At 46.5% G+C, this 21,155-nt stretch overlaps 1 protein-coding gene across 2 annotated transcripts; it reads right to left on the reverse strand.

The window, feature by feature from the left end:
• Nucleotides 1-540: 540 nt before the first annotated feature.
• Nucleotides 541-20,505, reverse strand: Mlc1 (modulator of VRAC current 1). Of its 2 annotated transcripts, none has more exons than XM_034517378.2 (12): nt 20,312-20,505; nt 19,599-19,797; nt 18,307-18,396; nt 17,787-17,840; nt 17,554-17,655; nt 9,361-9,462; nt 8,909-8,980; nt 8,356-8,472; nt 7,147-7,203; nt 6,458-6,580; nt 2,748-2,909; nt 541-1,768 (listed from the first exon to the last, which is right to left on the reverse strand). In XM_034517378.2, exons 1-12 carry the CDS (start codon nt 20,377-20,379, stop codon nt 1,694-1,696), a joined length of 1,221 nt encoding a protein of 406 aa, XP_034373269.1. In that variant the 5' UTR covers nt 20,380-20,505; the 3' UTR covers nt 541-1,693. The 2 variants fall into 2 exon arrangements, with proteins under 2 accessions (XP_034373269.1, XP_034373270.1); XM_034517379.2 differs by having other exon boundaries at nt 19,599-19,874; nt 20,312-20,451.
• Between the last annotated feature and the right edge of the window lie 650 nt (nt 20,506-21,155).

Raw genomic sequence — 21,155 nt, forward strand, 5'->3', positions numbered from 1 at the left:
AGGCTGTCCCTTCCCGACAGCCAGCACCACTTGGCATCTAGGACTTACCAGGTTAGTCCCTATGTTTGTCCTGTGTTTGTGCCTATGTGGGTGGCACCTTGGGCTATGTTGAGGAAGGCCCAGCACCTGTCAGAGTTGTCATTGTTTTACAGCACAAACTTCAGGATGTTGAAAATTGGTTTAAAGGGGTGGTTCTCAACCTGTGGGTCGCGACCCCATCACACGGCACATTACATTCACAACTAGCAGAGTTACAGTTATGAAGCAGCACTGAAATAAATAATTTTATGGTTGGGGGTCACCACAACATGTGGGTCTGTATTAAAGGATCGCGGCTTTAGGAAGGTTGAGGACAACTTGTTTAAGGGCATCTTTGTTTAACAGGTGTTGTAGGAGTCTTCTCCCTGACTGGTCAGCTAGTCTACTCACAGGTGTTATACATATGAAGGAATAAATAAAAAATGGCTTTCCACTCTAAGGTTCTATTTCTTATCCCCTTTCACCCTTTTCTCTCCCCAGAAGCATTTAACAGGCTATGACCGCATTTGCACGTTAGCGTTTATTGCTCAAGCATATTAATCTTTAACAAACAAAAGTATACAAGAGACAATTTTCAGACCCCGTTTATATGAGTCTTTTTCTTTTAAAACTCTAAAATTAGAAAGTGCAAGCTGGCAGCAATCCTCCTGCCGCCTCATTCTGGTCCTGAAAGTTCAAGTCTCCCAGCAGATGGCTTGCCAGCCCAGTGTGACCATGGCTCCCTTCCTACCCAATAGCCTGTGGTAGAGCTGCAGTAGGCCCACAGCCCAGTGGGCTCTGCACATAGGCAGGCAAGAATGACCTCTCACAGAACTTATCAGGGGCAGGCCCAGCTCTCTGGAGCGGAAGAGGATGAAGATAGGACCGGAAATCCCCGACACTGGAGATGGAGCTGCTTTGCTCATAATTCTCCCTGTCGGGCGCCTTCCTTGCATCTGTTTGGAAATGACTGTGCTTTTCATGAATCCTAGCAGAGTCATGTGCATCTGCAAGTGAGATGCCTAGGAGGAATTTCACTCCCTGACCAGCTCTTCTGAGGCACAACCTGTACCTCTGTTCTTTCCCCCTATCCTCCCTGGAAGGGAATCCATTGATACCCCAGCTCAGTAAAGGCACAGTGTCTTCCCAAGCACAGAGGCTCCCCTCCCAGAAAGCAATTCCTAAAATGATCCCCACTTTCACAAAGGACTCAACTTACTATAGATTCCTTGGTTCTCTGTCAGCTGGGAGAATGCAACTGTCCTCTGGGGTTTGGGAGACGGTACACAAACCATCTGTGAGTCTCACAGCCAAACTATCCCTGCACTGGAGCAAGCATGCAAAGGCACGGAAGTACCCTAAGGCCAAAACACCAGATCTTGGTGAATGAGGGTCAAATCAGGAAGTGAGGAGGGCTGGAAAACAAGCATTACCCAGGCCAACAGGGTCACCTGAGATACACACAACTGACACCTAACAGGGCCTGACACTCAACACTTGCCTGTTCCAAAGTTAAACTACTACCAGAAACGAAAAGCCACCTTGCAGCCTGGGCTGCCCTCATGGGAGGGAACGAGTATGTTAGAAAGCAGTAGCCGAGTGATGGTTAGAGTCCGTACAGTGGAGCATGCTGGGGGCCAGGAAGACACCCAGACTCAGTTTCTTTATCCTGTAGTCACTGGGCCATCTGTACCACCACAGCTCTCCAGGCTTTCTCTTTGTCAAACTCCTTGAGGGGGCCTCGGACCACCTGTGATAAAAGACAAGGACAGTGTCACCTCATCAGGATCTGACCTGGAAGGAAGGCGGATTCGGCTGAGTGTGTGCTGCATCTGATGTGTTCTTATATGTAAGCTTCTTTACATGAGAGAGAATGGAGGGGGAAAGCCACTTGAGAAGGGATAAAGCATCTTAGAAATTCCCACATCCCTTCCCATAGTGTCTGTATGTGTATAATGGGTGGGCTTTAAGATGGGAGTGTAACTGACAGTAAAGAAGGAAGTGGACAGTGGTGGCAGACACACACCTCCAGACATGAGACAGGTGGCTGTTAACTTGCACTCTTACTCTGAGCTCCTATGATGGTCAGTTCTGGAATCTAGAATCTGGCAACCTATTCATCTGGCTCTGTGGTCTTGCTGGTCAGGACACAGACCCAGGACAGAGATGGGAGCCTGCCTGGACATCTCCTTAGACACAGAACAGCCAGGTCACTTCCTTGATGGCAGTGGGCAAGTTTGTCCAGGAAGACACTATAGGCATAGATGGCTCAGGGAGAAGTTAGCAGGCCCATCCTCAGGGTGGGGGTTTCAGAATGTAGGATGGGGGTGGGGTGGGCAGGGAGAGTACCATCCAGGTGACTCTGGACTCTCCCAGCCCCCTGGTCACAGAATAGGAATGTCTAGCTGCAGGGAGCCCCACAGGCTGGGCAGGAGCAGCTCTCCCCTACAGAGCATGGCATCTTCTGTGGGAGTCTTCAGAAGGCTTTTTCTGTGTCTGTGAGAGTGGAGTGGAAAGCCCTGTAGCCATGGTATTTTTCATGAACGGGTTTGTACTCATTTAGTCCATTAAAAGACAACCTAGTTCAAACTTTATTTTTAATACTGCAAATAAAGCAAACTCCAAAACATCACAACAAACATTGAAGGGCATTAGTGGAATGATCCATTACCTCACAAGGACCCTCTGAGGACCCAGGATGGGGCATCCTAGGAAGGCAGACTACTCACCTCCCCTGATGGCCGCTCCTGGGGACACGACTGGGGGTCCCAGGACGCAGCTTGCAGCCGGGCGCTGACTTTGAAGCTCACACACTGGATGGCAGTGCCAGTGTTGAGTCCCCCCTGAAGCAGCAGCAGCAGCAGCAGGAGCAGCAGGAGCACATCATAGGACTAGAGGAAAGACCAAGATGAGAACAGGCCCAGAACCACGCTCCTGCAAATGCTCTCCTCACCTAAGGTTTCAACAGAGCCAGAACACCCACTTGATGACCACTGGGCCCTAGAAATCCAAACAGGCCTTTTTTTTTTTTTTTCTTCAGTAATCTGAGTCATAACATTCCAGTTTAACCAATTCTGCTGCCTTCCATGTGATGAGTAAGCGTACAGAGGACCCAGGTTGTATCGCTTCTGATCCGACTGCCGTAGGGGAGACAGAGCACGTGAGACTCCTGTGGCTCAGCTGAGGGTGTGCAAAGGGCAGGAGAGACCAACATTTTCAATTACATATCTGCAGGAAACACAGTCCTGAAATTGGTACAGTTGGCTCTGAACAGAGGGTCCTTGGCTGGGCCCAGACCTACTAGCAAAGTGACCTGACCACCTGATGGTGGTGAAGAAGAGGCAAGAAGGGAGAGGAAGAAGACAGGGTATGAGTCCTTGTCCTGACAGCCCAGGACCCAGAGGCAATAAAATGCAATTCACACGTTAAGGAGTGTTTCAGAAATACCCACAAAGCAACCAGAAGGATACCTTTCAGCATCAGCCCACAAAAACACAGAGCAACTAAACATTAACACACAAAGGACATAGTGCTGATTGGCATAGTGGCGTGAGCCCATGATCCCAGCACTTAGGAGACTCAGGCAGGAGGATCTCAAGTTCAAGGCTAGCCCAGACCATACACTGAGATCTTGCCTCAAAAATAGTTTTTGATTATTTTATTTATTCATTTTACATCCTCATCACAGCTCCTCCTCCCTCTACCATGAGCCCAGGACAGCTCCCGCACATGCTGACAAGCTGGGGGAGCCAGTGGGATAGCAGGAGAGGACCTGCAAACAGGAGCCCAGCCTGTGGAAAGTGTGTTGAGGGACTGAGGGAAACATGGATTCCTGTGTAAATGGGGCTTCAACAATGATGAAGCATCTCGAGAAAGGTCAGATTCGGTCCATGGTTTTTGCCAGGCCCTGGAAAACTCGAGCTAGAAACCTTTCTGGTGAAGACTTAAGAATACAGAAACATCTGCTCTCTCCGTAGTTTCTCTCCCGGGTGCTCATCCTCAAATTCACATGAAATGTGCATAAAAGCTGGTCACCAGGAGCTAGTCGTAACAGCAGATGGCCGGACATTACCCAACTCCTGACACCAGGGCCTTGTCAGGTCCGTGGGGTAAAGTTTGAGCAGAGCAATGAAGGAGCACAGAAGAGCTCTGTCTCTCTGAGTGTTTACAAAACAGCAGGGTAAATTATTGGGTTAAAAATGACTCCTGACACAAAATAGATTAGGATTCCCAATGTGCTTTGTAGGGAGGAGAGAAAATGATGGCAGTGTGGCAGCTTGGAGGAAGTAGGCTGGCACCCCTGCTTCTCAGAGTTTACCTTGTCTTCAGCTTCGTCTTCTGAGCCACATAGATGTGCTATGTTCTAAATTATCATTAATGTATATTTTAACATGTAATGTAAAATGCAACAGCCCCTAATGTTGACTACACCCAGAATACACTAGACTTCACCACTTATCAAATCAATAGCAAAATCATACACAAAAAAGGGATTTGTATCACACAGCATATGAGAATCACTCTTTCTGAGGTTAATGTTAAATACACACACACATACATATATGCTGGGCAGTGGTGGCTCTCGTCTTTAATCCCAACACTCAAGAGGTAGAGGCAGGTGGATCTCTGTGCATTCGAGGATAGCCTGGTCTACACAGTTAGTTCCAGAACAGCTAGGGCTACAGAGAGAAACCCTGTCTCAAAAAAAAAAAAAAAAAAAAAAAAAACCAAAAACAGCAATCCCCACACACACAAAGACTAGCTGAGAAGGTGGTATCTTGGTAGCATTGTTAGTTTCTTATAATTGTGTCTATTATAAATTCATGTGTCTATTATAAGACAAAATTAAGTAGAATATTAAAAGTTATCATAGATATCGTGTTTGCATTAGGAGTAAAAAGATGAAAAACATCAAATAAGTCAAGAGAGGAAAACCAAAACCAAAACCCGATAATGTTCAGCTTGAATTGGAAACAATACAAGAACATGTCTGTAAACATATAGTTCTTTCCAGCTCTGTTCACTGAACAGGCTCAGAAGGGACCTGAAGCAGGGAGAACCCACAGAGCAGATTCTGAGCTCTGTGTCCTGCTCCTGTCTGGGTCAAGTTCATAAAAGATGAGCCAAGGCTGTCTTCAGTGCCCACCCGGGAAGACTGATGTCTTCACAGGACTGCTCACCTGAAAGGTGTCCTCTGGATGCATCTGGGTCATGGTTGGTACAGAAAGAAGAACCTCAGCAGTACTCAAAAAGTACTAGAGGCCTTGCGAGTCCTCAGTAGTGTTGACTAACACCAAAGCTGTCTGTCTGGCAATATGTCAGCCTGGCCCTCACTTTCACCATCCTCTCCAGTAGCGTCAGCCCATAGGGGAGGTGGGGGAACAGGAAGAACACAAAGAGCCAGAGCCTGACACCACAATGATTTCCAGGCCCCTTCATGCTCCTCAGGATCTTTGTAAACAGACGAACAGGTGGGGGTCACACTCCAGACAGCATCAGGGGACAGGGTTTTCCCAAACTGAACAGACCAACAAGCAAGACGTCCTGCTCTAAAACAGTCATGCAGATCAATATGGGCTGAATATTAATATCACATGATAATGTTGATTGTCTTAGACTCGACAATGGGACTTTGAGGTATAGAGGGCTGTTCTTACTTTAGGGCCATCTAAATGTGAAAGGGTGAAGGGTTATCGGAGTCTGACACTGAGTCCAGATGAGTGTGACATCATCAGTCTTAAGCATGTGTGAGCACAAGGGAGCTGCTGGGGTGTCTCCCTGGAGCTGCCCTGCCTTCCGATGCACACACGAGGTTCCTCAGAATACAGGGAAAGCGTTCCTCCTGGAAATAAATCTCAGATGTGAAGTATCTCAGATGTCAAGCCAGCTGTGTGTGTTTGAGCCTGGGGGACTCCTGAAATGTGCTGGGGGCCCCAGAGGAAGCGATAGCATATGTGAAAGGTACAAAATCAGAACACTTCCAACCTCAGATCCACCTATCAACTTAATAACGCAAGGCTGACTGAGATCCCAGTGGGCCGTCTGGTAACCTGATGACTGGGCTTGAGATGCTCATGGGTAGTCAGAAGACAGAAGGAAGCCCCAGTCATGATAAAAGAAATGAGGGCCAGTTACAGGGCTGAGCTAAGACAGGTAGAAAAAAAAAAAAAGCAGGGAAAACTAAAGCAGTGAGCAGAAACGGAGCAGCCATCGGGGACAGAACCAACATGGAAAAAGCAAATCGGATCCAACCTCACTCTGCACACAGCCCACCCCACCCACAGCAAACTGGGCCGAGCTACTTTGTTCAGGTGGGGTGCCCATTTGTTCTGGTCACTGCCAGGAACACATATGGGGCAGATGCCCCATATCCCCTCCTCGAGCCCCTGTCAGTAAGTGGCTCCTTTCCAAAGAGTTTCAAAATAGAATGGACACCTACTTTGATGGCTGGCGGGTAATCTTTAAAGATCTCCACGATTCTCATCACGCTGAAGGACAGATATCCAGAGGCAGTGAATAGCAGTGGGGACGTAAGGCTGCTGATGGCGATCAGCACCTCCACCTGGCAGGGAAGCAGACTGTTGGGTGGTACGTGTGGCCAGCAACTACCTGCTGAGTGTGTGAGGCGGGACTGCTATGTGAGTCTAAATAAACTCCGCTCGCCCACTCAGTGCCGGGTATGATGCGGGAGTTTTGAATTTCACATGTAACCCTCTAATGTGATGAAAAGAAAAATCAGCTCCTGTGTGTTACTCAGTCCTCCCTCTAAGATCTATTCTTTTAACCTCCCTGCTGTGTCAGGGCCAGACTCATTTGCAGATCCCTTAGGTCCAAAGACCAACAGTTGCTAACAGTTGCTAAGAGCTAACCAGCCCACAGGAGAGGGGCTGAAGCTAAAGGACTGGTCTCTTCCTCCATCCCTTGCTTAGCTACAGGAGTTTCTGACTTTGAAAACTAAAGTGTCTGTTTCTTGTTTTCGGAAACAGCCAGGCCACTGGGGCTTCAGGACAGTTGTGGAGCTTCTCCTGGGCAGTGGACTGGTCCCTCATGGCCTCTCCTTGTAAGCCCTTGTTGAGCCACACCCAAAGTGTGACCCATGGCATAATGGAAGGACTGGGCCTCACCTACCAGACACTTGCTGGGACATTCCGCTGTCACATGGCTGGCAATGGCACTTGGAAAACACTGGGAAGAGAACAGAAAAACTTAGAGGCTGGTGTTCAGAAAGCCAAACGCTAAGCTTGTATTCCTGTCCTGATGATTTCACCGTTCTATCTGGTAGAAGAAACGCGGGGCTGCCTAGGCTCATGACAGCCTCTCACAGGTTTGGTAGCTGCTTGTTGCTCGACCATTTGTTTAACCAGTCAAGTCTCCTGTAGAAAGCCTACATGAATGACAGAGTGACATTCCACGTCCCCTGGATGACCTTGGTGACATCTGTCGTGTTCTGTGCTCTCTGATCACTTGAACATGTGCTACGTACGTACTCGGGCAGCAGAGTGCAATACAGTCAAATTCGGATCTATCTGCAGCACCATTCAGTTATCCCAAAAGCAATATGAAGAGAGATCTCCTGCTTCATGATCTAAAACCCAAACTGGGGTTTCCTTGTGCCTCCTTGTCAATCTCTATGCATAGGGCTGTCCCTTGACCTCTGGCACCTTCATGGACTTTCCTGAGACATGGACCCTGAGCTTCACACAAGCTTTTAAAAATATAATTGGTATGGTGCTTTGAATATGCTTGGCCCATGGGAAGTGGCACTATTAGGATGAATGGTCTTTTTGGAGGAAGTGTGTCACTGTGTAGGCGGGCTTTGAAGCCTCCTAGTGCTCAGGCTCTCCCAATGTGGAAGAGAGTCTCCTCCTGGCTGCCTGTGGAAGCAGGTCTCCTGGCTACCTTTGAATCAAAACACAGAACTCGCAGCTCTTTCTCCAGCACAACTTCTGCCTGCATGCTGCCATGCTTCCCGCCATGATGGTGGACTAAACCTCTGAAACTATAAGCCAGCCCCAATTAAATGTTGTCCTTTATAAGAGTTGCCTTGATCATGGTGTCTGTTCACAGCAATAAAACTCTAAGACAATTGGATTTCTTAGAAAAATAGGCAAGTAGTATAATACTAGCTGTTAAGATAAAATTTCATACAAATACATTTAATCCTTTGTTTCCAGATTCTTTGGGGGAGGGGGTCTCTCCTGTGTGCTTTCCAACACTGTGAAAACAACAACAACAACCCCAGCCACGTAAGGTCTAAGGAGGGAAACCCAGAGCTGTGACTGAAGTGATGTCTAGCTAGCTATACATGGACAAGGTGACCATCCAGGAAGTACTCACAGCCACTAAAATCCAAAAGAACGTCACAGAGAGATGTGGGCCTGAGACAGCTTCCTCAACGTTTAGAGCAATCACCCCACCGAGGACAGCAGAGACACCAGCAATTACTTCTACCACCTGGGGAAAAATAACACAGTTACTTTGGTAGGCCACCACACCAGTGGTCTACCTCTGTGGGGAGAGAGGAGCCACCCCTGAAGTCACAGAATGCAGTGCATAGATACAGCCTTCCCCAAGGAAGGCCATGGGCTCAGACCCTTCTCTGGTCTGTTCAGGTTGACTGTGGAGAAATCACTAGAGAAGGCCAAGTTGGTGGATGATGGTGGGGGCCCTACTTTACCCATATGGAGGCTCATGGGCAAAGCCCAACCGGGATGAAGATAGGGTTTCCCTAGTCATTAGCATCATCAGCCCAACACAGTGATGCAGGTGCACGTGCTGTGATGCAGTACATGGGAGAGTGAGTCAGGTTGATGGATCAGTGCCAACCTAAGCTACATAGCCAGGCTGCGTCGAAATGAAACAAGAGAAAGAAGAGGGAGGCTTTTCTTACAGAGTAGGACTTTAGGACCCGAGCAGGAAAAGTCACTTCATCCAGAATGTTAGTGCCGTCCGGGATGGAACCCTAGAGAAAAGGAAGTCCTCGTGGAGCCGTGGAATGCGGGGCTTGGGTGCTGGTTGCCATGGGCAGGAGTTATACTTCTAAAAGTCTCAGCGTTATAGCCCTTCAGCATGGAAGAGCAACTCAAGGGCACACATTTCCCCTGCATGTGGACATGTCCAGTCCCCGAAACTGGAGCTTACCAACAGTTTTGGTAGAGCTGGTGTTCCAGTGACACTCCTGAAGGCAGGACAGGATGGGAAGGACACTGGAGGCAGTGTGGCTGTACCATCACCTTCCTAGGCTTGACTAACCAACCCTCAACCCCTACCAGTCCCCTACCACCCATGGCTCTTGCATCCAGACCCAGCTCGGGCATGAGGGGGTAGTTGTGGGAGACCCACCTTCTTCTTCTTGCAGGGCTCCTCACTGGACCGGGCCGAGATGATCACCGTGGCTGCCATGAGAAGCTCCAAGAGCAGGAGCAGGATGAGGTTGAAATTAATCTGCAAAGGAAATGTGTACCTCAGCCAAGCTAGTCCTTTCCCCCAGAAAGCTGCCGTCTTCCTTCAGCTGGCTAATCCAGCTCTGCTCTCCTTGTCACAGGCCTGAGCAAACCATACTGCCTCTCTTCTGTTTGATCTACTTTTTAGTTTGTTTGATATCTCTCTCTCGCTCGCTCGCTCGCTCTCTCTGTACATTATCAACCTTTTTGATACTTAAATTTATGAATTAAACTTAGTCATTGGAGCCTGTTGGTGGTGGCAATAGTGACAGCAGCAGCTAGCTTCATGCACACCTTTAATCCCAGCACTTGAGAGGCAGAGGCAGATGGATCTCTATGATGAGTTCAAGGCTAGCCTGGACTACAGAGTGAGTTCCAGGACATAGCCAAAGCTATACAGAGAAACCCTGTCCCCCCAAAGCCAAATACATATATATATGTGTATATATGAATATATATACATATATATGTGTATATATGTATATATGTATATATATGTATATATATTCAAATATATGTATGAAAATATATGTATATATTTCCATATATATATATATATATACACACTGAGGTGGGACATCAGTCATAGTATGCACATAGAAGTCAGAGGACAAAACTTGCAGGCATAAGTTATTTTCTTCCACCTGTGGGATCCTGGAGATTGAACTCAGATCGTCAGACTTAGCAGCAAGCACCTGTATCTGCTAAGCCATATCACAAGCCCCAGGTATTGTTTTAAAAATCACTCTTAACTGAATGGTTTATTCAAGAACATGCTTAGGCCTCTGGGCCTAGAAGCTGAAGTTCCATCTAGAAGTTTCATCTGGGCGGGAAATCGCACACCCTGGGTGAATAACTAGAACTTCATGACTGTAAAGAACTGGAATGAGGCGGACAGAGAGCCTAACCCAGGACAGTTGCTCACTGCCAGCATCTCTCTCTGGCCTAACATCTCTGTGACTCCTAGGGAAATCATTTGGAATGTGTAACTTAAAAAACTTCTAGTTTCCAATACTATAAAGCTAAATATGTCAGAACATCTGCAAAGTATAAAAGCGATGTTCTCACTTGCTCATCACTTGCCTGCCTACCTGATGATGCCCACACCGGTTTATCTGGGAAATGTATCGACTGAGGACTTTCTTTTATTCTGGTCTATAAAGGTTCATATAACCTCTTCTGCACTGGAACACACTGTCAGGTAACACACATAGGTAACCTGAGTTTGTGTTCCTGGGCCTTGGTCACTTATCTTTTGCTCATGATAAACTACTTTTTAGCCTCTTTTGAGCAAAACTGCATCTTACATGAAGCCTTTGAGCTGTGTCTCCCTCCCCAATCTAAGCACACACAAAACATGAACACAAATGTTCACAGCATGTTCAGCTCCATGTGCAGTTCTCAGACACTGCAAACACGAGGCTTGGAGGATGACAGAAACACGTTGAGGCCAACTGTGTCAGCATGTCAACATGCTCACACTTGCAGAGCATAGGCCTAGCATTCACAAGGCCTGGCACTTGCTCCTGGGCTCTGCAGAATTAACAAATGAATAAAAATGTAACTGATACTCACTACGCAGTCCTAGGAACTGGACTTGAGAGATCCCCTGTATGTTAAACAAGTACCCTACCATTGAACTATGCCCACGGCCCTTTTTTGAAACAGTCTCGATAAGGGGCTGAGGTTAGAACTGTAGTCCAGGCTAGTCTTGAACTCACAGTTCTCTCAAGTTATGGGGATTATAGGTGTGGTTTTAAAAGTAAATTTGTAAGGGAAAGACTATACAGTAATCTTTGACTAACAACCTCAAAATATAGAAAATAATGACAGGCTTGCAGGAAGAAATAGATAAACCAACAACTACAGATAAAGAATTTAACACGTTTCTCAGAAGCTGACTAATCAAAAGCAAAAACACATTAAAAACTCTTGTCCAGCAAGGCATGGTGTTGATATACAACTAAGTCCAGTACTTGGGAGGCAGGGGCAGGCAGAGCTCTGTGAGTTCAAGGCTAGCCTGGCCTACATATCAAGTTCAAGGTCAACTAGGGCATCTAGGGCTACATCATGAGAACCTGTCCCACCAGAAACAAAACAAAAGTAACAACAACCAGCACACACACACCCTCACATGACAACACACACACACACACACACACACACACACACACCCCACAAGCACACAGAACCCCTCTTAAAACCAGAACTGAGCTACATTAACCATGTGCTTCACTTTTTGTATGTGTTCTGATGCTGGGCTTGTGGTCATGCTAATCCTGGAGAGCCTTGATCTCCCTAGGGATGACTAATGATTAGAGTTGGCAAATAACACTATATACAACCCACCGCCCTCAACCCCATATATCCCTAACTGGGTCTCTATCTACCTGCCTGTCACCCCAGGGCAGAATCCAGGCAACTAGGGATGGTCCTGAGTCTACCACCCTAGGAAGCTATTCAAGCTGGAGGGTCATCTGTCTCTGCCCTGTCTGACTTGTTCTTTTCTGTGGAGGTCACAATGAAGGTGCCTGCCTGTCCTCCCTCACTACCTCTGCTTGTACATTGCTCTGGTGCTCCTTTGGTGGCCCTGATGATGGGGACGCTCCCTCTTATGGAATCTGTGAGCAACAACTATCTTTTCAATACCAGGTGTCTCATGAACTGCTGTCTTCACCACATCTAGACAGTAATAAAGCCAAGATTAAAAAACAAATGCAATTCTCCATGTAAATAAAACAGATTGTTTATTCTTTGATAACTACCATGGAATACTAAGAAAAAACATCTTGACATAACAGTGAGCCTTGGTAAATGTCAAAAAGTTAATATACTTGGACTATTTATTCATGTTCTAACAGTGATATCAGAAATCAATAATACGTGGGTGATATTTTAAAATAAATCCTTGCGCCTGCTTCACTGGGATCCTGACAATGATCAGTTGGGATACTCAGAAGAGAGTGGCAGTTGGGTGACAGGTAATTCACAGAAGTGTGTTCTTGGACAAGAAGAGCTTGTGACAGTCAGAAGTAGACTGTGTCAGGAAGTGCAGCTTCTCCAGAGAGCTAGAAGCAGAGTGGCTACTACTGAAGACTGCCTGCCATGTATACCCAGCTCTGCCAGACAACAAGGACAGTGCCAAAGAAAACTATTTTAGCCCCTCTCCAAGGTCTAGTCACCCCAGGGCCAGGGTAGAGAGGACTGGTAGACACACACAGCTTACCCCCACACACCCAATACAGACTGAGCAGCACAGAGTAAGGGACATATTTTCAGGAGCAAGAAGAATCAAACAGCATCAAAAATGGGAATTTTCATCAAAATCTGGCATAGGGGAGACTACGCCGGAGCTGAAGCAAACACCTGTAATCAAATGCATTACCAGACTCGGTGATAGTGAAGTTGGAGGAACTGAGATTCCTGAAGTCAGAGGCAGAGTTGACATCATGTGCAAAGTCTATGAGGGACTGGATATAAGTGACTAACAGCGGAGATGTTCAGGCAAAGGGATATCAAATGTGGGTCCTGGTGGCAGGCCATGTCAAGCATGAATTTGAAGTGGGTTGGTGTGATTAGCAGAAAAGCCTATGCTCAACCAAGCTGAGCACAGGAGTGTGGGCAGGAGATCTTTCCTGTGGTAGTTTTCTTCAAAGAGTCTTAGGTGACTAAGTGACTGGTCAGTAGGCCTGCCGTATTTTTATCTTGGGGTGCTCCTTCTTTTATAGTCCCTGTGAGGGGTTCCATCTAGTGTGTCTGAAAAGCTCACGTGCCTGGTGTTTCTCAGATAGTTCTGGTGTCATTTACCAGCTCAAGTAAATCAGTTAATCTGTACATCTTGGGAAATAAGGTTTTTTTTTTAAAATGTGTAAACAAGATGTAGACTGAATCATTCTTTCTTTGCTCTTCCAACCAAGATGGAGCAACTGAGGTCAAGCTTGTTGTTTTATCAGATGGGAATAATTTAAGGGTAGGCCTGGCCTCAAAGTGGGTTCTTTATATAATGTTGAGTAACCAAGAACAAGCCGCTTCACCAACCAAAAGTGAGCTAAAGTGTAGATGGTTTCTGTGGGCTGCACGTGAGCGCTGACACCTTGAAGCACACACACAGGAGACCCTCATGAGGTCTGCCTTATCAACCTCTGAGCCTCCCCCATCTCAAGACTACATGAGGTCACCTTCAAGGTCACCATCTCAAGACTATATGAGGCTGTAAGTAATGCCAATAAATACATTGGTTCACCAAACTCCCCACTGTATTTACAGATCAACTGTATATTTACAGATCAACTATAATAAAGCATAGATAAGTGACACACACATGCATGCATGCAGGCATGTGCAATAAATATTGATCTGCAAATGCTTTTTCTATGTCAGGTAAATAGATGGATGGTTCTTCATGTGTCTCTTGGAAAAGCCATGTGGACTAGCCCTGCTATGAAAAAGACGATGTGGTGTTCCACCTGAACTGAGCGTGAGGACAGGTAACTGACAGGGAAGCCAAGCCTTAGAGAAGTCACAGGCAGGAGAAGAGTTTCCAAAATTATCTGGCTAAGAAGATATGGATAAAAACAGGAAGTTGCTGCCTCTGCCTTCCTCTGACTGGGAACTGCGAGTCAATACATTTAAGGTAGTGAGGTCAAGGGACACAGACCCTCAGGCTGGTATCGAGCATGTCTAGTGGAGAGATGCTCTGAACTAGCAGAACACTGGCATAGCCTGTGGCAGAGACCTCACTTCTGGTATCTGAGACCCTACGTCAGCTGACTTGGGAAGTGGGTGGTCTGGAGGCAGAGGATAGACTCTTATCCCTACTGGTAAGATGTGACTTCCCACTGTGGTTTGGACCTTCAAAGATACTGACAGGATACACCAACTGTGTTAGTTAGGGCCCTCTACAGCATCCATTTTCAACCTGTGAGTCTTGACCCTTTTGGGGGTTGAAGGACTCTTTCACAGGGGTTACCTACAACCATCAGAAAACACAGATATTTACATTATGATTCATAACAAGAGCAAAATTACACTTATGAAAAAACAACAAAGATAATTTTATGGTGGGGGGGTCACCACAACATAAGGAATATATTAAAGGGTTGCAGCATCAGGAAAGATTGAAAACTACTGTCCTAGAGGAGCAGACTGGTTAAATGAATGTGTGTGTGTGTGTATATGTGTGTGTGTGTGTGTGTGTGTGTATGTGTGTGTGTGTGAGAGAGGGAGAGAGAGGGAGAGGAGAGAAAGAGAGAGAGAGAGAGAAGAGAGAGAGAGAGAGAGAGAGAGAGAGAGAGAGAGAGAGAGAGACTTATCTATACTTTATTAGAGAGACATAGTAGCTGTGGTCACAGTAGTCTAACAATGGACGTATCCAGACAGAAAGGTCAAGGTTCTGGTAGTTGTTCAGTCTATGAGACTGGATGTCTCAGCATTTCCAATCCAATCTAGTGCTAGAATCCTAGAGAACTGCTGGCCTTTAGTCTCTGTTGGAATCCCCCAAAGAGTAGGTTCTAACATGAGCCTAAAGGAATGTCTTAGTAACAGGACAGATGAACTTACCAGTACACGTGAGAGAAAGCAGGCGAAAAGCAAAGGCTGCTTTCTCTCATGTCTTTCATGTGGGCTGACACCAGAAGATGTGGCCCAGAGTTACAGTAGGTCTTCCCACCTCAGATGATCCAAGCCAGATAAACCCCTCACTGGGGCTGGAAAGATGGCTCTGCGGTTAAGAGCACTGGCTGCTCATCCAAAGGACCTGGGTTAAAAATCCCAGCACCTAGCACCCACATGGCAGTTCACAACTGTCTGAAATTCCAGTTCCAGGGGATCTGATACCCTCATAGAGACACACATGGGGGCAGAACACAACACTAATGTAAATCAATTTTTATAAAAAAGTTTAAAAGAAAAGAAAAATCCTTCACAGTTGTTCCCAGCTTGCTTGGATTTTAGTTGATTCCAGATGTAGTCAAGTTTACAACCAAGATTAGCCATAATGCCAACCCACAAGGAGATGCATCGGTGGAGATCAAGAACACCCTACCATCAGGCAAAAGCAATGCATAGACCCCAAAGGTTTCCCAGCACTTAGCAGAGACCAGAGGATTTGAGGAAGGGCCTACGAGACAGTGAGATACAACCCACACAGATGGAGCCATGTTCCCGACTGTCCAACCACATTGTGGCTATTTCACTGTCCTCTGTATGTCTTTGAATGAGGCATAGTTTCTGAGCAGGATTGGGTCAAATGCTGTGTTCCTGAGGTCCCCCAACCTGCCTCAGGCAGCTTTTATGATTGGCTCAGTAACTATCAGATCTTAGTATGGTTAGAGCCATGGAGGAGAGCCTAGTTACTTATGGACTCTGATGCCTGGCCCAGGTGGGACTGAGGTTCTGCAGATGTTAAGTACCAGGTGATGTTGGGGCTGGTCCATTGCTACATTATGAACAAAAGCGGATATACAGTTCTACCCATCTTTCAGAGTTCAGTCACCTGTGGTTCTGAGGAAGGGGTCATTTGTTCGAGTTTGAAGTTTCATGCCATGGCTCTGATCTTTCGTGCACATTTAAAAATAAGGTTTATTTATTCATTTTACATCTAGGGGTATTTTGTCTGTATAAATGTCTGTGTACCAGAAGAGGGCATCAGACCCCATGGACCTACAGTTATAAACAATTGTGATTTGTGCACCTGGGCACTGGGAGCTGAACCCAGGATCTTGGACGAGCAGCCAGTGCTCTTAACTGCTGAGCCATTGCTCCAGGCCCGTGTGCATGCTTCTTAGTCACAGGTGTGCTAGACATCCTGAAGCCCTCAGTATGATGTGACTCTGGGATGACTGTATCTATGACAGTTCCTGTAATCACACACCCAGCCTACCCGTCTATTAGGATTGCTTTCAGTAGTTTTGGCTGTGGGAGGACATTGAGGAATTCTTCTCCTTCTTTGTGCTCCCCTGAACCAAGTCCTACGCAGACCTGCAGGGGGAGCTGGAGAGGACCCTCTCCCTTTGACCTGCACTGCCTCATGGTCTCACCCTCTATTTGTTCCCGATGTCTTTTAATATCTGGTATGTCTTTAAATGACATACCCTCTCTGGGGCTCCACTGGCACCAGGCACACACATAGTGCACAGACATACATGCAGGTAAAAACACCTCAACACATAAAATAATTTTTGAAAGATATATCTCATAGTTTGTAATCTCTTCTTGGGCATATTTCCAGGAATGTTATATGTTTTGTTTGTTTCTTGAGACGTGGTCTCATATAGCCCAGAATGTTCTCACAATTAACTATATAGCCAAGGCTGACCTGGAACTCCTGATCTTGCCTCCCCACCCCCATCTCCCAAGTGCTGGGATAACAGGCATGTGTTGACCCAACTCTACACATTTACTTCTATAAAGCATCTGTGTGTAGAGTGCATTTTCAACTTTTGTGGAACAATTAGTTTTATATTTATGTTTCATATCCAGCAACTTACTGCACGCACTCAATAATCCTAGTGTCCAGTGAGCAGCCTCTCTTCTGCCCCACAGCAACCTGGGTATTCCTTGAATTTTTGCTCTCACAAGACTAGATAGGACATCCTTATTCCTGGTGCTATTTCTTTTCACTGAGATTCACAATTTGAGTAATTTTTCCTCACTTTTCTCATTAGCACGTAGGATGACAGAATGCCTTACAATCAATAGCATCATCGATTTGATGAAATACAGTGATATGTTGCTATTGTGTTGTGGTGTATGTGTGTGTCACTGTGTGTGTGCTTGTGTGTGTTTGTGTGTTTTAACATGTATGGTAATGGGCTAAATCTCAGAGCATTGAATATGCTAGAAGCATGTGCTCTGCCCCTGAGGTGCATCCCAGGCCTGTCACTGTTGGGAAATAGACATTAAAATGTCATCTATCAATAGATTTGTCCAATGGAATAAACTTAGAATTCAGTAGAGATGATTCCTTCAGAAGCACAGGAAAACCAGGGCTTGCCCCTGCTCAGTGAGAGCAGCATTTGACATCAGAGGGAAGACAAGACTCAGGTAAAAACAGGAAACCCTCTGTGACTCACAGCCCCTTCTAGTGACTTACGTTTATGGCTGATGGATTCAGGATCAGTTTACATCCAAACCAGATTAAACACGTAGTGGTAACAGCGAACGTCGAAACAAACAATATCTGAAAGTTGGGAATCTGGAAAAACAAAGCAGGAGGCATTTTCTTCTTAAAAAAAAATACTAAAGAAATGAAGACAACATCCGCTTTCCATACCTCAGTACTGTGGGGTCTCCAAGTCTGCAGGGTGTTCTGAAGGCTTAACTTACCGCACTGACATTTCTCCTCCCGACGGCGAAGCTCACAATTGCTGAAGGGATGCACTGTAAAGAGACCAGAACCCAAGTGAGCCAAGAGTTCACCTGAGTCTTGTGCCCTAGACATGATGCTAACCCTGAAACCATGCATTGGGGACCAGGTACAGCTCAGGGTTAGAGCTCTTGCCTACCAAGCTCCGAAGACTTTGAGTTTTATCTCAGCTCAGCATAAAGCTAAGACAGTCGTGTGTTACAATGTTTAAGCTTCTACAATAGTCTGAGTCACAAATGCAAACCATCACTGTCAATCTACTGGATACAAGGAGCTCCCTCGACCCTAAAAGTCCCTTGATGGCATTCAAGACAGCTAGAGCATCAAACCATCACAACACACCAGGAACAAAAGTGCTGTTTCCCACACACGAGTCAGACCTGCTGAGTAGTTGACAGAAATCTATAAAGCCCAGATCACGGGGTCTTGCACCCACAATGGGAGAATTAGGGTGCTGGTGTTACTGAGGAACTTGCTTACAGAGCCTGCTGCACAGCGCAAGTAATCCATCTCGGAGGGGAACACGTTCCCCAAGTAGAGTGAAAACCCAGAGGTCACAAGAAGGCAGCTCTGCAAAAGAGCAACATAGACTCAGGTTATAACAGGCTCTGTCTGATGATAAGACACTTGAGGGGGCAACACCTACCCTTTGACTGCAAGCTCATGTTTCCCATATTAACTAACAGTCTCCCAATTATTTATTTTGCCTATGGCTGGGTCCTGTGTGACTCTTTTTGGCAGGACCAGCACAACCCAAAGAATGGACCTCCCCTTTCCTATGTCTGGTGCCAGAGCAGATATTACCAAACTTGTGGAGTGAGGAGAGGAAGGAAAGTATTATCAGGGGATTTAGGATCTCCAGGTCCAGGGTCAGTAAAACAGTGCCTGCCCTACTGCCCCTGCAGAAACTGCTCCAAAATGGAATCTGGAAAAGGTCTAGAGATGTGGAAAGGGAGAGGTCCCTGTCTGAATGTTCTCAGACTAGGGCTGCACAAAACCTAGCTCCCTCTGTAGAGAAATACATACAACATCTGGGTCCTCGGGTACTATGCACACTCAGGGCCAAATGATGCTTTAAGCTTCCCAATTGATTATCCACAAGACTGTGTACAGGTGTCCTGGGACCCCATATGGCACTGCTTCACCCTGGGCTAGCATGGATCTGCTCTCTAGCTATACCCAACTTAGCCCTTTCCATGGTCTCCCATAGTCCCCGTAGTCCTGTGGCTTCTGTAGCTCTTCCTGCTCCATGGTCCTGACCCCAGCCTTGGCCACAACTCTTGTCAGTCACTCCATAGAGCTACCCTGAAGCATGATGGCCTCCAGCCTTCACAGACCACTTATGTACAGGAGTTCAGGAGCATGTAGTCACAGGTAACTGTGGGCTCAGGAAAATTACAGTTTAGGGACATAGGCCCCCATGGCAGATACTGAGAAAAGTAACTGATAGGACACAAACAAAATAAATACCACCAGTGGTAGTAGTACACGCCTTTATCCCAGCACTTGGGAGGCAAAGGCAGGTGGATCTCTGAGTTTAAGGCCAGCTTGGTCTCCAGAGCAAATTCTAGGACAGCCAGGGCCACACAGAGAAACTGTATCTCCAAAAACTGAAAAAAGAAAGAAAGAAAGAAAGAAAGAAAGAACAAGAAAGAGAAAAGGAAAGCGACAGACTGATTCCCCGTCTATCAGGCTTTGCACTCTACAGAGCAGGACCAGAATTGAAGGAACATGGTGTTTGCTGTCCTCTGAGCCAATACTGAGTTACTCACCCCCATCAACACAGAGAATACCCATGTCTTGTAGCTGAAGCACGGGGGCAACCTCTTCGACAGCTGCAGGTCCTTGGGCTTTGAGTCAGGGGTGTAGCTGCCTGTGTCCTGCCGTCCTGCATCCTGCCGACCTCTCTCCAGTGTGGGCATCCGGTCATAGCCCAGCTCCTCCCTGAACTGCCCCTCCCGTGTCATGGCGCTGGAAACAGGCATGGTACCAAGAATGATACGCACCCAAGCTGAGACTCACCAACAGACTCAGACCACCGTTGCCTCCTATGCAATGAGATCATTGTGGACTTTGACAACTGAAAACTCTACCATTGCAGTAAGTCATTATCAAGAAATTGCTTTGGAATTTTTCTCTTGAGACAAAGTATCACTGTGTGGCCCGGGGCTGGCCTTAAACTTCTGTCTCGGTAAACACTATCAGGTCTGGTTTAAGCAAACACTTTCTTAAAGGAATATGCTCATGCCCTAGGACTGTGAACTTAAAAAAGGAATAAACCCCCTAACTCTCAACACAAATAAAACACCGAACTCATCTAGATTCAGTACACTCAGACTTCATCTGAGTCTTCAGACATAGTACGTTTCAACTTCCACCAGCAACCTTATGAGTCTCAAACCGAGGGGAGCTCCACCTATCCAGCACAAAATGGGAACATGCGATTACAAAAGACTACTTTGCAGTTTAATGTCTTAATGCTTACCTCTGCTGTCGTCCGGTGGTTGGGAGAGCTGGCCTCTGGGTGATGGACTTCCAGCAAGAAGTATTCATAAGTGGAACAAAAGATCAGCCAATCTGCACTTCAGCCAGGGGCAGGCACACAGCTTCCTGAATTTCAATGAGGAGATTAAGGGAGTGGATCCTAGAAATGTCCTTCTTGATTGCATAACACTGGCTTGGAGCTCTCCCAATACAAGAAGGAAAGGAAGAGCCCTTGGTCCCCCTCACAGCATACTAGCCAGGTGGATGTCTTGGAAGAAGAAGTATGGTTAAGAACAAGAGTCCAGCACTGGGTGTGGCTCCTGACCAGCCTTGGGCCTGGAACAGAAAACGACTCAAAGGTCTACATCTTTTTAAGCCGTCTTTCTTTGTCTCCCATTATTACACGACGGAAATCTCCTTCTCATCAGGCCGCATAAACCTTTATGTTCTCGATTTTGGCAAGGCTGGCCCCTGAACTGCTGGGAATTCCACCATGAGTTCCCATGGCAGCCCCAAGGATTGGCAAGAATGGTCCCGCTGCTGCACCCTTTATTTCTGCTCACTAGGCAGAGAAAAGGGACATGAATGTGCTTCATTTGCCTGGAGACATTGGCGCCCTGGCAATTACAGCGACAATTTCTTTGTGCACATTGAAAAAAAAAAAAGGCCCAGCCCAAAGTACTCAGAAAAAACAACCCCTTTGAACAGCAGAACCCCATGCAGCCTAGGCTCAGCCACTGGTTTCTAATCAGGGATGATTGGTTATCTCAGCTTTTCAACCAAACAAAAAGTATCAGAAACAATTTACTCCAGGCTAGAGAGATGGCTCAGAGGTTAAGAACACG

Source organism: Arvicanthis niloticus, chromosome 13, assembly GCF_011762505.2.
Source record: "Arvicanthis niloticus isolate mArvNil1 chromosome 13, mArvNil1.pat.X, whole genome shotgun sequence".
Lineage (NCBI taxonomy): Eukaryota > Metazoa > Chordata > Mammalia > Rodentia > Muridae > Arvicanthis > Arvicanthis niloticus.

Excerpts from the sequence above, each read along its gene's own strand:
- Mlc1 (XM_034517378.2), bottom strand. The coding sequence starts at position 20,379 with ATGAATACTTCTTGCTGGAAGTCCATCACCCAGAGGCCAGCTCTCCCA. Across the intron at positions 9,463-17,553 it reads TGAATCCATCAGCCATAAAC|ATTAATTTCAACCTCATCCT; the intron begins GTAAGTCACTAG and ends TTTCCTTTGCAG. Across the intron at positions 8,473-8,908 it reads GGGTCCTAAAGTCCTACTCT|GTGGTAGAAGTAATTGCTGG; the intron begins GTAAGAAAAGCC and ends ATTTTTCCCCAG.